General features: G+C 39.8%; 1 protein-coding gene across 9 annotated transcripts in view; it reads left to right on the forward strand.

Moving 5' to 3' along the window:
- Nucleotides 1-7,720, forward strand: part of LOC129779928 (cGMP-dependent protein kinase, isozyme 2 forms cD4/T1/T3A/T3B) — a 502,476-nt gene extending 494,756 nt beyond the window's left edge. For all 9 annotated transcript variants that reach the window (XM_055787708.1, XM_055787707.1, XM_055787710.1 and 6 more), the window contains 7 exons: nt 4,968-5,204; nt 5,265-5,414; nt 5,610-5,814; nt 5,880-6,168; nt 6,242-6,367; nt 6,435-6,624; nt 6,691-7,720. In XM_055787708.1, the coding sequence (XP_055643683.1) occupies nt 4,968-5,204; nt 5,265-5,414; nt 5,610-5,814; nt 5,880-6,168; nt 6,242-6,367; nt 6,435-6,624; nt 6,691-6,856 (1,363 nt within the window). In that variant the 3' untranslated portion in view covers nt 6,857-7,720. The remainder of the gene's footprint in view (nt 1-4,967; nt 5,205-5,264; nt 5,415-5,609; nt 5,815-5,879; nt 6,169-6,241; nt 6,368-6,434; nt 6,625-6,690) is intronic.
- The last annotated feature ends 6,493 nt before the right edge of the window (nt 7,721-14,213 follow it).

The raw sequence follows: 14,213 nt of genomic DNA on the forward strand, positions 1-14,213 counted from the left end.
GTTACTACTTGGAAAACATTTCCAGCAGTTGCGCAGGATGTTAGACCACCCCACTTCGAAATATATATCAAAAACAGCCACCATCACGGAGAGAGGTGCGTTGGGAATAAACGGCGGAAAGTAAAAGCAGTGAGATAACGGCCGATTCATGAATGAAAGTTGTGCGCGCGCTCCGCCAATGCTGTAATCAGTTCCTGGGTACGCCCTCTTCCAAGCGGGAGAACACATGACCAGTGTTTGCCACCGTTAGTCGAAGATTGTTGTTGTGTATCTGCTTCCATATTTCTTGTGCCACTACCAATCAAGGCGGCGACGCGATGGATCGCCCAATCGGGAGCAACAGGTTTCGTTTCGGACAAGCGCGAAACAGTAAAAGTGCCCGAGTTGATGTAATAACAGGTTGAACTTGAAAATGAAAGCAAATGTTTTTTTTTCTCTCCATTTTTTGTTGCTTTTGTTGCTTAATTTAAGACAGCGCGTAATTCATCTTTGAGCTTGGACGGTAAGATTTATTAGTTTTAATAGTTCAAAATTCATGTCGGAAGTGAAAAATTATTATTGTTTATCTTAACATCGCTATCGCGATATCAAAATGAACTGTATGAGTGCAAGTTGGGTTTAGGGCAGACATAGAAAACAGATTACCATTGAACTAACAAATGACGGACTCGAGCAGCACTGGCTAATTCCATACCTAATTCGTACTGATACACCTCATTTATGGGCTCATAAACATAAAATAGAGTCATTGCAGCCTCCGGTGTTGGAATCAACCACCGTCTTACAGCCAGCCGAGTAATAAAACAAGCGTCTGCTAATTCCGCCGATTTATGTACCGAGTTCATGAGACCTTAACCTTCACCGCTTCGAACGACTGCCGGTCCACGGTTCGTCGTCGGTGTCCATTTAAAGCCGTTGGGGCAACCAGCTTTGAACCGCTGAATCGCACGGAGCATTGCGGTGGATAACGCTACCAAAACAAACAAGAGGTCAGCACAGTTCGTGAGAATGTATATGGTAATGGAATTGGAGAACCTAACCTATTTACGTGCGTGCGAATGATCGAGCTGAGTGGCGGTATCGGAAATGGTGCGTTTTTCAGTTAAATACAGGCTAAGCAGGAAGGAAACATAGAGTTTAACTTTGAAATTCACAACCGTTGCAAAAAAAAAGGATTCTCTACAAGCAAAGACCAGTGGGGTTTCTGAAGAACGAAGAATGAGCCTCGTCGCCAGGTCTGCTAGTATTCAATTAAAATTGCAAGAAAATGTCTTTCGAATAAAGCCAGTTTTTTGCCAATTAGCGCAATTTCTGTGTTTATATCACTTTAAAGGGGTATGCCTCTAAAGAATACGCTATATCAGGGATATTTTTTTGATTGGAGATAATTATAAGTTTCCAATTCTAGTTTAGGTTGTTATTTGAAGAAAAGGGACTTTCAAATGCAACTACTTACATGCGGTTGAATCATTCTAAACAGCGTGAACCTCATCTACAGCACTTAGTTTTGATCACTGCGATTTTGTCGGGAAAAATCACCCCTGAAACACTGTAGAAATGGCGAAGCGAGGCAGAATAATGGTATCCATTCATGAAAATCATTTTGTTGACCTTGGTGTAGCATCAATGCAACCGCAATAGTGCAACCGAATCTATGAGTCAATAGCACCACCACCTGTTGTAAACCATTTGTTATAACGAAAAAAAAACCTCCACACCTGAAAGAGCAAACGAATTAGATCGCATAGCATTTCGATGCGATGTTGGTTTTGTTGCTTCATGTGCTACATTAATGCGTGATTGCATTTCGATCGCAGCCGAACGGACGGACAACACACAGCACGATTAAATTGCGGTTTCGTGCATGAGTGGGTCGAATATTCAAATTTGTACCGATTTAGTTTCGCACCTTTTTTTCTAGCCTATTTACAAAGTGCAGAAGGCATCGGCGTTCCGAGCAGTTAAATGATGTAGAAACACCGCTTTAATCGATCGTTTTCCGTACATTCATTAGGAAAACTGACGGCACATCAGGCAACTGTGTCGTTCATTAGGTATTGATAACATGATAAGTATCAATATCTTGCACTTGCTCTGCATTATAAAAATGCTTTTTTTTCTTTAAAAAACTGCGTTCCCTAGAGATTTCTACTTGTCGCTTCTGAAATCTGAAAAGCAATGGACGAATTTCATGCCAACTCGACTGGCCGTTGGCAGCACCATCTCAGATAGCAGTGAAACGTTGTGGGTGTAAGGACATGGGTCATTTAAGCAACTTTGCATACTTGATATTCGAAAAAAAAGAATGCTTTTTGAAAAAAGACAAATTTTTTTTCTTAATTTTTTACAAAAATTTATAATTTAAAAACTATGATACCTACAAAAATCTTGTCAAAGGATGAAATTATTTAAAAAAAAAAAAATTATTTAAATTTTCACAAAAAATACCAAAAATTGTTAGAAAAAAAAGTTATTTTTAAAATTAAAAAAAAAAATTCTCAAAAACGTACGTATAAACGTATAAATACGTTCGAACAACAACTTTTTCTTTTTTTTTCTTTGAAAAAATACTATGATGTTTAATTCGTAACATTTTTATGTATAAACTAGCTTACCCGACAAACTTCGTCCCGCCCAAAATAGATTTTTTGATTTGAATACTTTCAAACATCCACGTTTTCTTACTAAGTGAACGTTAGTGAGTCCAATCACTGAACTCTTCATTGATTGATTACCATTTGACCCTTTACAGTTTCCTTTTACTATAAATTTTCTAGTACTTCTACAAACTCCGGGCTTGCCGACGTGCCGAAAACCGACTCGAATCAAACCGAACCCAACCCGAAACAAGTGGGTCCGGTTCGAGAAAGTCGAACCAAAATAAAACGAAGTAAATTAGCGTTGACGACATTGTGCTTTGTGTGTTCGTGACGACTTCGTGCATCGGACGGGACTTCGGCTTCGTGCACCCGATGGGGCGTCCATATTACATAACGAATCGAATATGCCGCCTGGTACAGTACAGAAATTGAACGGTGAACGGCGTGGATTTGAGTTATTTTCTTGTGGGAAACTTTTTTTTATGCGGTCCTTATCTACCGCACAAAAAAAGTTTTTTTCAAAATTTGTACCGAATACGGATTTTTAAAGCTACTGGTGAAGTTTTGCACGATTTTTTTATGCGGTCCCTATCCCCCGCACAAAAAAAGGTTTGCCTGTATAAGATATGGAAATGAGTTATTTCGCCTGAAAATCCATTTCCACTTACGAACAAAGATCAATTTCGATAGCGCAAATATCGAAAGGACTAACAAAGCTTATTATGATGTAATTTTCGAACATGTGGGAATTCAATTTTCCGAATTCTCCGACCTTCCTTCAGAGTTATCCGAAAATTTTCCGGTTTTTCCCTCCACTATATTGATCTACGGGAAGAGACGAATACATCAAAATAAAGAAGGCTAAAATCGGACCATCCCTTCTTCGGGTTTTCCGCTTACCAACAGATTTTGCCTTACATTTTTATTTGAATAGATATAAGATATGGAATTGCGTTATTTCGCCTAAAAATCAATTTCCACTTACGAACAAAGATCAATTTCGATAGCGCAAACATCGAATGGATTAAACAACGCTTATTATGATGTAATATTCGAACATGTGGGAATTCAATTTTCCGAATTTTATGACCTTCCTTCAGGATTTTCGAAAAAAAAAAACCGATTTTTCTCTCCACTCTATTGATCTACGGGAAGAGACGAATACAACAAAATACAGGAGGCTAAAATCGGACCATCCCTTCTTCGGGTTTTCCGCTTACGAACAGATTTTGCCTTACATTTTTATTTCTATAGATTATCGCAATTTACATGCTCTGCTAACTTTTCTCTATTTAGAAACATGTCAAGAACATGTCAAACGTGAGAATTTACACACATAAATGTTAAGAGCAAAACATTATTTTTTTCAGGAGTCTTCATACAAAAATGACTTATATTCCAAAAACTATAAAATATAGAAAGTTGATGTCTTCGACAAAAGTTTATATTTTAACAAGATCTAAAATTTTGTCGAATACACTATATCGCTATCTTGACTTTAAACAAAATTAGGGTTAGATGTATTTTTTTCAAAGAAAACATGAAGAAGTTGTTGTTCGAAAAACTTTTCCCCTGTGAAAGTTCCCATCTTCCAATGTATGGACGACTTGTTGGAAATTATAAGGGATATTCAAATATATATTTTTGGGAATTTTTAAAAAATACGTTGTTTACAAAAAATACTAATTATTATTTTTAAAATAACTCTTTTGTCAGCGAAATTTTTTTCCAAAAAATTTTTTGGTATTTTTAGCATAGTTTTAGGCAACCGAACGAGACTATTCTCTTGTCACTTCGAAATCACAACTGAATGGATTTCCGAACCACCGGGCACTAGTTTATATAGAAATTTGTGTGATTTCATTAGCCTGTTTCCAAATCAATTTCAAATGAAGTATTTATCATACCACTCCGTTAAACCGCCAAAAAACGTTCAAAACCTTGCACTCTAAGTGTAAAACTCTCGTTTTCGAAACTTCGAACTTACACCCGGTACAGAAATGAAAGGCGTAGTCCCACGTCAAAATTGGATTGTTGTACAGGCAAACCTTTTTTTGTGCGGGGGATAGGGACCGTATAAACAAAATCGCATAAAAAATCGTGCAAAACTTCACCAGTAGCTTTCAAAAATCGTGCTCGGTACACATTTTGAAAAAAAACTGTTTTTGTGCGGGGGATAGGGATCGCATAAAAAAAGTTTCCCCCAAGAAAATAACATAAATAACTAAAACCATTTAGGGATAGTATTATGTTATTCAACTTGTTATTTTTCTAATATCTAAGGGCCATCAAAAATAGCCGCATCAACAAGAGAACAAATGAACGAAACTTCGGAAAACTTGAAAACATCTCCTTTCTTCCTTTCAGCGTACCGATCTTCAAGAACCTCCCCGAGGACACGCTGTGCAAGATTTCCGATGTGCTGGAAGAGTGCTACTACCAGAAGGGTGACTACATCATTCGGCAGGGCGCACGGGGTGATACGTTCTTCATCATTTCCAAGGGCCAGGTTCGTGTGACGATTCGACATCCCGACAAGCCGGAGGAAAAGTTCATCCGCACCCTCGGCAAAGGTGATTTCTTCGGCGAGAAGGCTCTCCAAGGGTTGGTATCATTTGGGTTCGAGATTGGGAACAAAGCTTAACCGTGCACTATTTTCCCTAGGGATGATTTGCGAACGGCCAACATAATTTGCGACTCTCCGGAAGGTGTCACGTGCTTGGTGATTGATCGTGATACGTTCAATCAGCTTATCTCGAATCTGGATGAAATCAAGAATCGCTACAACGACGACGCTGTCAACGAGAGGAAGAAGTAAGTGCATGCATCAATCGATATCAGTAACAATCAAAAACTTGTACAGTTTCATGATCAGAAAATTCATGTTCATGTTTCGTTTAAAAGCAAACTCTGTGTAGGATTTGTGAGTATATCATAACGAGTCATCATAGAATATTTGTATTTCAAAGAAGTTGATGCGATTTACTAATATTCGCCTTCAATCAATAGGATCTACGAAGAATTCCGAGACGTTCGACTAACGGACCTGCGTGTGATCGCCACCCTGGGGGTGGGAGGATTTGGCCGTGTAGAACTGGTCCAACTTGCACAGGATAAATCAAGATCGTTCGCTTTGAAACAGATGAAGAAATCCCAAATCGTGGAAACTCGTCAGCAGCAGCATATCATGTCCGAAAAGGAGATCATGAGCGAGGTACTGATCGGGCTGATAGCACCTTCAGAGAAATCAATTAAAAAATGTGAACTTTTCCCATACAGGCAAGTTCCGACTTCATCGTGAAACTGTACAAGACTTTCAAAGATTGCAAGTATCTGTACATGCTGATGGAGAGCTGCCTTGGCGGTGAGCTGTGGACAATTTTACGCGACCGTGGACACTTTGACGATGGTACGACCCGCTTCTACACTGCCTGTGTGGTGGAAGCATTCGATTACCTGCACTCGCGCAACATTATTTATCGTGACTTGAAGCCGGAAAATCTTCTGCTGGACGTGGCTGGTTATGTGAAACTGGTCGATTTTGGTTTTGCGAAGAAATTGCAATCTGGTGAGTGGCTTTGGGATCATTGTTTAGAATTGTAAGTATGTTTTTGATCTTAATTTTTCCTCTGAAAACACAGGGCGGAAAACATGGACTTTCTGTGGAACGCCAGAATACGTAGCGCCAGAAGTTATTCTTAATCGAGGTCATGACATTAGTGCCGACTATTGGTCACTGGGAGTGTTGATGTTCGAGTTACTAACAGGTGAAACCAAATCTATAGCTTCTAATCTCTGTGTTACTTCATTATTTGCCATTGTCACGCTTTCTAGGTACCCCTCCGTTTACCGGAGCTGATCCGATGCGTACCTACAACATCATCCTGAAGGGTATAGATGCGATCGACTTCCCGCGTAATATCACCCGCAATGCTAGCGCTCTCATCAAGAAACTTTGCCGAGACAATCCAACCGAACGGTTGGGCTATCAAAGGGGTGGAATCAGTGAAATTCAGAAACACAAGTATTGTCCCCAGCAAATGTTTCCACTCTAGCCACTGTTTCTAACGCGCACATTAACCTCTTCCAGGTGGTTCGACGGATTTTACTGGGATGGACTGCGGAATCGTACCCTTCCACCGCCGATCCAGCCGAAAGTGCAGAGCGTGATTGACACCGCCAACTTCGACGATTACCCAGCCGATCCCGACGGTCCACCACCGGATGATCTGTCCGGATGGGATGAGGAGTTCTAAATTTTAACGAATCGAAAACAGTGGATATCCTCCAGGTTTTACTTTATTTCATTTTAGGACAACAAAAGGTTAGGCTTGACCCAAATTGGCCGATGTTCAATTAGTCTTAACATCGCATAAAGACTTCGGCCGAAACAAAGACAAGTCTACTTGTATGACCATAGATTTTATGTAGAATCTGTAAATGAGCAATTGAGTATATATAGTACAGGAATCTGACGTTAAATCGAATATTTTACTGAGACAACGCGCTAGCAAAGATCAATGTATCGATACTACTACTACTAGAGGGCCATTTTAGCAAAATGGTGGACGAAAGAAACACGCTGTGTAAGAGCAAGATCAGCCCTGTGAGCCATATTCGGATCCGATGGAGGGTAATCAAATCTCATAACCGGTAAAACGAGAGATATTGGGATCTAGAGATCGAGGTCAGAATGTCTTCCTAATAATATGTTCTAACACTGAAACCTTCCTGATAAGAACTATTTATCCTTCTAGAACTAATTTGTCCCATAAAATTTTGTCTTACAACAACAAAAAATCCTTCTTCACCGGCGATGCCCAATTTTCATTTGCCGCAATTCACTAAACCAAAAAAAAACTTCGCAATTTCTTCGGTCTTTCACTGTTTTTTTTTCTCAATTTTAACTCCCCTTGACTGTTATTTTTTCTGTCTGTTTTGTTATTATGTAATTTGAAATTTGTATAAAATGTACATATAAATGCTTCCTTTTATATTAGAGCTGATTGTAGAGAAACAAGTAATGTACGGACAAGCAAGTAAATTCAATTAACCATGTTTTCCTGGTTTGGGAATCAGGACCAAAATGATAACAAATAAATACACACTCGGAAATGATGGATCGTGGGTTGCGCGTCATCAGTGCATCCGAAATTCGTTCCCTAGCGAACCGTTCGAGAATCTTCAGACAACGTGCAATGAAAGACCACAAGCATGTCCAACTTTGCGACACACCCGGCATTCTCAATATAGCGGAAGCTAAATGATGACCGATAAGCGAATCATCTAGCGAGGAAATCGAGCAAGAAAAATAGGTTAAACGTGTGAGAAGGAACGTGGATTGTGCTGAAAGATGTTCATATGAAAGACAAGATATGGAAATAATAATATCCGTATGTTTAATTTCTGGTACTTTTACAATTTTCAAGTTATTTTCAGTGACTAAAAAATTCAACCTCGATTGTCCAGAAGGATTCAACGGATACTGATTTTATTCACGAAAGTACGAAACATATTTCTTCATTCAGATCTTACAGCCAATACAAATTGAACGTATACAGCATAGGGCTAGGGCTCACGCATTGTTTATTATTTGGAGTCAATATTGATGCAAATATGTTCAGCGTTTGCGATGGCCTGTACCAATGACTCCGTTGGATAGTTCTTAAATGTTTGGACATCCATCCGGAAGCTTTATTTTGCGATTTGCAATTAGATTACTGCAGCTGAATCACATGAAGCTGATTTTCTATACTGGCTACAAAAAGATGGCCGCTTAGCAACCCCTTGGTATTTTACCACACGGTATTGGTAACTTTGACGATTGTCATTGCTGGCAACCGCGAAGAAAATTAGTCATCATTTCAAATTTTACCGCACGGATAGTAACAATACATCCGCTAGAACCAATGAAACGACTGTAATGTCCACTGGTCCAGCTACCAGCTATCGTGTAGTACCGGTAGGAATTTTACTGTACGGTGTAACATAACATATTATTCAGTTATTTGTAGGTGGCCAAATTATCAACGAAGCGCGAGCACTTCACTTTTAATCTCAGGTTATGATTTCTATGCTCACGGTTTTCTATTTTACTTACTTACTTATTGATCCGTGTCTGCCTGTTAGGAAGAACAAAGGAACGATGTCAGAAGTCTCCACTGTCGACGGTCATCTGCCATGGATTTCACTTGCCGCCAGGTAAGATTGGCATCAACAGTTTGGATGTCATTGGTAAGGCTACGCCGCCACGAGCCTCTGGGTCTGCCTCTTCTGCGCTGTCCTTGTGGATTCCAGTTATTTGAATAGATATAAGATATGGAATTGCGTTATTTCGCCTAAAAATCAATTTCCACTTACGAACAAAGATCAATTTCGATAGCGCAAACATCGAATGGATTAAACAACGCTTATTATGATGTAATATTCGAACATGTGGGAATTCAATTTTCCGAATTTTATGACCTTCCTTCAGGATTTTCGAAAAAAAAAAACGATTTTTCTCTCCACTCTATTGATCTACGGGAAGAGACGAATACAAAAAAATACAGGAGGCTAAAATCGGACCATCCCTTCTTCGGGTTTTCCGCTTACGAACAGATTTTGCCTTACATTTTTATTTCTATAGATTATCGCAATTTACATGCTCTGCTAACTTTTCTCTATTTAGAAACATGTCAAGAACATGTCAAACGTGAGAATTTACACACATAAATGTTACGAGCAAAACATTATTTTTTTCAGGAGTCTTCATACAAAAATGTCCTTGTGGATTCCAGTCGAGGGCCTCTCTGCAGATCTCGTTTGCTCCTCTCCTTAAGATGTGTCCCATCCACTTCCACTTACGTTCGCGAATTTCTGTAGCTATCGGGCGCTGATGACATGGAGTTCCATATTGGATATCCAGTTGTGAGCAGGGTTGCCATAAAAAAATCTGTGTTTTTGGTCTCAAAACATCTTTTTATCTGTGTTTTTTCTCAGAAAATCTGTATCGAAATCTGTATTAACCCTTTGCGATCGTTTATCTGCTCTCAGTCACCACAGCAGAGAAGTATACTAATATTAGGCTATCAAAAAAGTCCTGCGGTATTTCCGCGAGATGTCGTTGTAAGCGCGTAGTTCTAGTTGTATTCATTGTATCGAGTCATACTATAGCTTGTTGGAAAGGTATTTTTGCGCGCTATAATATAGTCCTTGACAGTGTTTTGTTTGGTTAAGTCGTTCGTGAGTTATAGTGTCGCAAATATGGAGCAAAATAAAGAGAAAATCCGACATATTTTACAGTACTACTATGACAAAGGCAAAAATGCATCTCAAGCTGCCAATAAAATTTGTGCAGTTTATGGACCCGATACAGTTTCCATTTCCACCGCACAACGATGGTTTCAACGTTTTCTGGTGTAGAGGTCGTCGTCGCCACGCTCCGGAAGGCCTGTCGTCGAAAATTGCGACAAAATCGCTGAATTAGCCGAGAAAGACCGGCATAGTAGCAGCCGTAGCATCGGCCAAGAGCTGGGGATAAGTCATCAAACCGTTATTAACCATTTGAAGAAGCTTGGATTCACAAAGAAGCTCGATGTATGGGTGCCACACACGTTGACGCAAAAAAACATCTTTGACCGTATCGACGCATGTGAATCGCTGCTGAATCGCAACAAAATCGACCCATTCTGAAGCGGATGGTGACTGGCGATGAAAAGTGGGTCACTTACGACAACGTGAAGTGCAAACGGTCGTGGTCGAAGCCCGCTGAAGCGGCTCAGACGGTGGCCAAGCCCTCATTAACGGCCAGGAAGGTTCTGCTGTGTGTTTGGTGGGATTGTCAAGGAATAATCTATTATGAGCTGCTTCCCTATGGCCAAACGCTCAATTCGGACCTGTACTGCCAACAACTGGACCGCTTGAAGGTAGCACTCATGAAGAAGAGGCCATCTTTGATAAACAGAGGCCGCATTGTCTTCCATCAGGACAACGCCAGGCCACACACTTCTTTGGTGACGCGCCAGAAGCTCCGGGAGCTCGGATGGGAGGTTCTTTTGCATCCGCCGTATAGTCCGGACCTTGCACCAAGTGACTACCACCTGTTTTTGTCCATGGCGAACGAGCTCGGTAGTCAGAAGTTAGCCACAAAAGAGGCCTGTGAAAATTGGCTATCCGAGTTTTTTGCCAATAAGGAAGCGAGCTTCTATAACAAAGGTATTATGAAGTTGGCATCTCGTTGGGAACAAGTCATCGAACAAAACGGCGCATATTTGACTTAAAACAGATGATTGTAACTAATTTTATGAACAAATGAAAATTCAAAAAAAATACCGCAGGACTTTTTTGGCAGCCTAATATTATAATTTATGCAACAATGTATCAGTTTACACTTTTTCTAAACGAATTTGAACAAAATGGCGCTACTATGAATGATAGTACTCAGTATAAACAAAAGTTGCCCTCTATGCTTGAGGAAAGGATTAATGGAAAACTTCATGTATTGCAGCACTGTGTAAAGACCATTGTTATGTATGCTCAAACAGAAAGATAAAAGGCGAAAGACGCCAAACTAATTATTATTGTGATACATGCGAAAGATATCACACGAAGAAGCATTATAACAAATATTTTGACGTAGGACTACGTCTAACCGGAAGATATAGGGGGTGAAATGGAAATCTAGGCACTGAACAAGTAGGAAAAAATGCAAGATTTGGAACGCTTATAACTCGAGCATTTCTCAATAGATCGCAAAAGTTTTTGCATCAATTGATAGGAAATATATCTACGCATCTATCATAACGAATAACATTTCAGTTTTCTTGAGATAAATAATTGAATAATTGTGAAATATCAAGCATTGTCAAAATGCACTATGTGCCCATTTTTGATTGGTCCATTTTGTGCTCCTCAAATCGTACCGACCAAAACGGGCAACCAGAGCAGCAGCGAAATAGAATGAAGCACGATTGGAAAGGAAAAAGAAAAAAATGAACGAAACATTGGTCGCAGTCTCACACATGCGTAATTCTCGAGCCAGCCAGTCAGCTTAAAAATCCCCGCTCCGCTGCCGTAACGATCATTCTCATTCAAACCGTACACCACATCGGTTCGCATCACAACACATCAACAAACCAACCCAAGCAGCCATGTCTGGACATGGTAAAGGAGGAAAAGTGAAGGGAAAGGCAAAATCCCGCTCGAACCGTGTTGATCTGGAGTTCCCCGCAAGGGTAGCTAGGACGAGCGCGTTAGTATCAGTGCACCAGTCCACCTAGCCGGCGTTATATAGTTTCGGCCGCCGAAGTGATCGAGTTAGCTGGCAAAGCTGCAAAGAGTTTAGGAAATACAGTTCAATGCTTTCTAAAACATTATCCAAAATAATAATAAAACACAAATTGATTTTTTCATAATTTGTTTGCCAGGATCTAATGAGTATGTGAATTTGGCAGTTGTTCTGAGCTTATTGATAGTTGGGAACTTTCCAGATTATTCAATTTTCACCAATTCTTAAATTGTTTCCAGATTGAAAGTACAGTAATTTACAATTAGTTCGACATTTAGCTAATTGGACGGACATGTAATGCGACTTATTTAGTTGGACATTTTTGTAAACATAGAGATCCAAATTATGACCTCACATTGAAAGTCGACACTGTACCACTGTCATCGCAAATGTTCAATTACAGGTTAAAATCGCCTCCAATGCGACACTGAGTGGCGCTTCGGCACGTCGCATTGAATGTTATTTACTGTACAACATGTCACAAAGCTGGATGGGAAGAAATTTTCCAACTGTGAAAGCTGTGGCTAGTGGCAACAAATCGCTAAACAGGAAGGTTTAGCCGAACAAGATGGGGATATCGAGTGATAACAAAACAATAAGCTCTTTAGATTGAAAATAATTTTGTGATCCTGAAAAGGACCCTTTTTAGCCTGCATGTGAATCCAACGAGCGAACAAATCGTAATGAATGTATTTTTTTGCCATCGCTCCCTTTTAACGCCCATTCGTTCGTCTCGTTGGACTTGCCCCTCTGGATGAGTCTGCCGATTTGTCTCTATCCTGTGAGTGTGTACCGCTAGAGTATAAAACACGCGGACCCCAAAAAAATATCTTATTTTCTTTCAACCCGTAAACCCGTGTGGTTGTACGGCATCGGCATCGTGGACGTAACAAAGGAGGACAAGTTAAGGGAAAGGCAAAGTCTCACTCGAACCGTGCAGGTCTCCAGTTCCCTGTTGGTCGCATTCACTGATTGCTCCGCAAGGGTAACTAGGCCGAACGGATTGATGCCGGAGCACCAGTATACCTAACAGCGATTATAGAGTTTCGGCCGTCGAAGTGCTCGAGTTGGCTTGCAAAGCTGCTCAATCAGAAAACCCGCATCAAGAACAGAGCAGCTTCGGTTCGGCGCTCATCAAGGCAACAATTAGTTTCAGTGAGTGGCAAAGTGTTTCTCCGGCACGTCGCATTAAATGTAATTTACTGAACAATATGTCACAAGCTGGATGGGAAGAAATTTTCCAACTGTGAAAGCTGTGGCGAGTGGCAAACGCAATAGCTAAACAGGAAGGTTTAACCGAACAAGATGGGAATATCGAGTGATAACAAAAACACAACACCAAAGGTTCTTTTCAAAACCACCAGCATGTTCATAAAGAGTAAACAGTAAACTAATCCATTTTTCAGGTAGATAGGTAGGTATTCACGTAGGAGAAGAAAATAAAACAATATATTTAAAATATATATTTCACAAAAGCTGTTCCCTTTGTATAGTCCTACGTCACTCCGGTTATGTCCCCGACATTACCCACCCGTCTTTTTTAAACATAAACATAAAAAACATTGTTTAAAAAAGATTGCGATCAGTACGACACAAAAATGCGAAATTCTATACGACCGCAAAGGGTTAAGGGTTATGAAGCATAATCTTAGCTTTAGTATCATTGAATGGCATAGTTATTATGAATTTGACGATGTTGGTGGTATCCACGTAAAAATTTGCATTCACTGTGCATAAACAGTGTTATTTATTTATTGTAAAGCTAGCCGATGACGCAGATTTTTGCATTTTTTCGTCTTAGATTGAACATGAGAGAGCAGTACTACACGCTATGTATGTATGCCAAAATAACTTTCATTCAAACTGATTCAAATGCTGTATGAATAAAATTGGTGAGTTGGAAAAAAAATATTGAGATCAAGCCATAACTAATATTGGATCGTTATTTTGAAAAATCTGTGAATCTGTGTGAAAACTTGAAAAATCTGTAATCTGTATCTACAGATTCTTGGTTTCAAAAAATTTAAAAATCTGTATAAATACAGATTATTCTGAAGATATGGTAACCCTGGTTGTGAGGCCACCATGCTCGAATTATATATCGCAGGCAACGATTAACGAAAACCTGCAGTTTTTGCGTTGTCTCCCTCGAGACGCACCACGTTTCGCAGGCGTACAGCATTACGGATTTAACGTTCGAATTAAACGGTAACGGTATTGAATTAAAGAGACTTTAAACTCAGAGAGTTCATTCGTCTCTTGCCCTTGAGGGCGGGAAATTTAACTGAAGGAAAACTAAGAAAAACTATTGCAAAATTCGTTATTCTCGCTCGACTCAGTCCTAG

Source organism: Toxorhynchites rutilus, chromosome 3 (assembly GCF_029784135.1).
Source record: "Toxorhynchites rutilus septentrionalis strain SRP chromosome 3, ASM2978413v1, whole genome shotgun sequence".
NCBI classification, from domain to species: domain Eukaryota; kingdom Metazoa; phylum Arthropoda; class Insecta; order Diptera; family Culicidae; genus Toxorhynchites; species Toxorhynchites rutilus.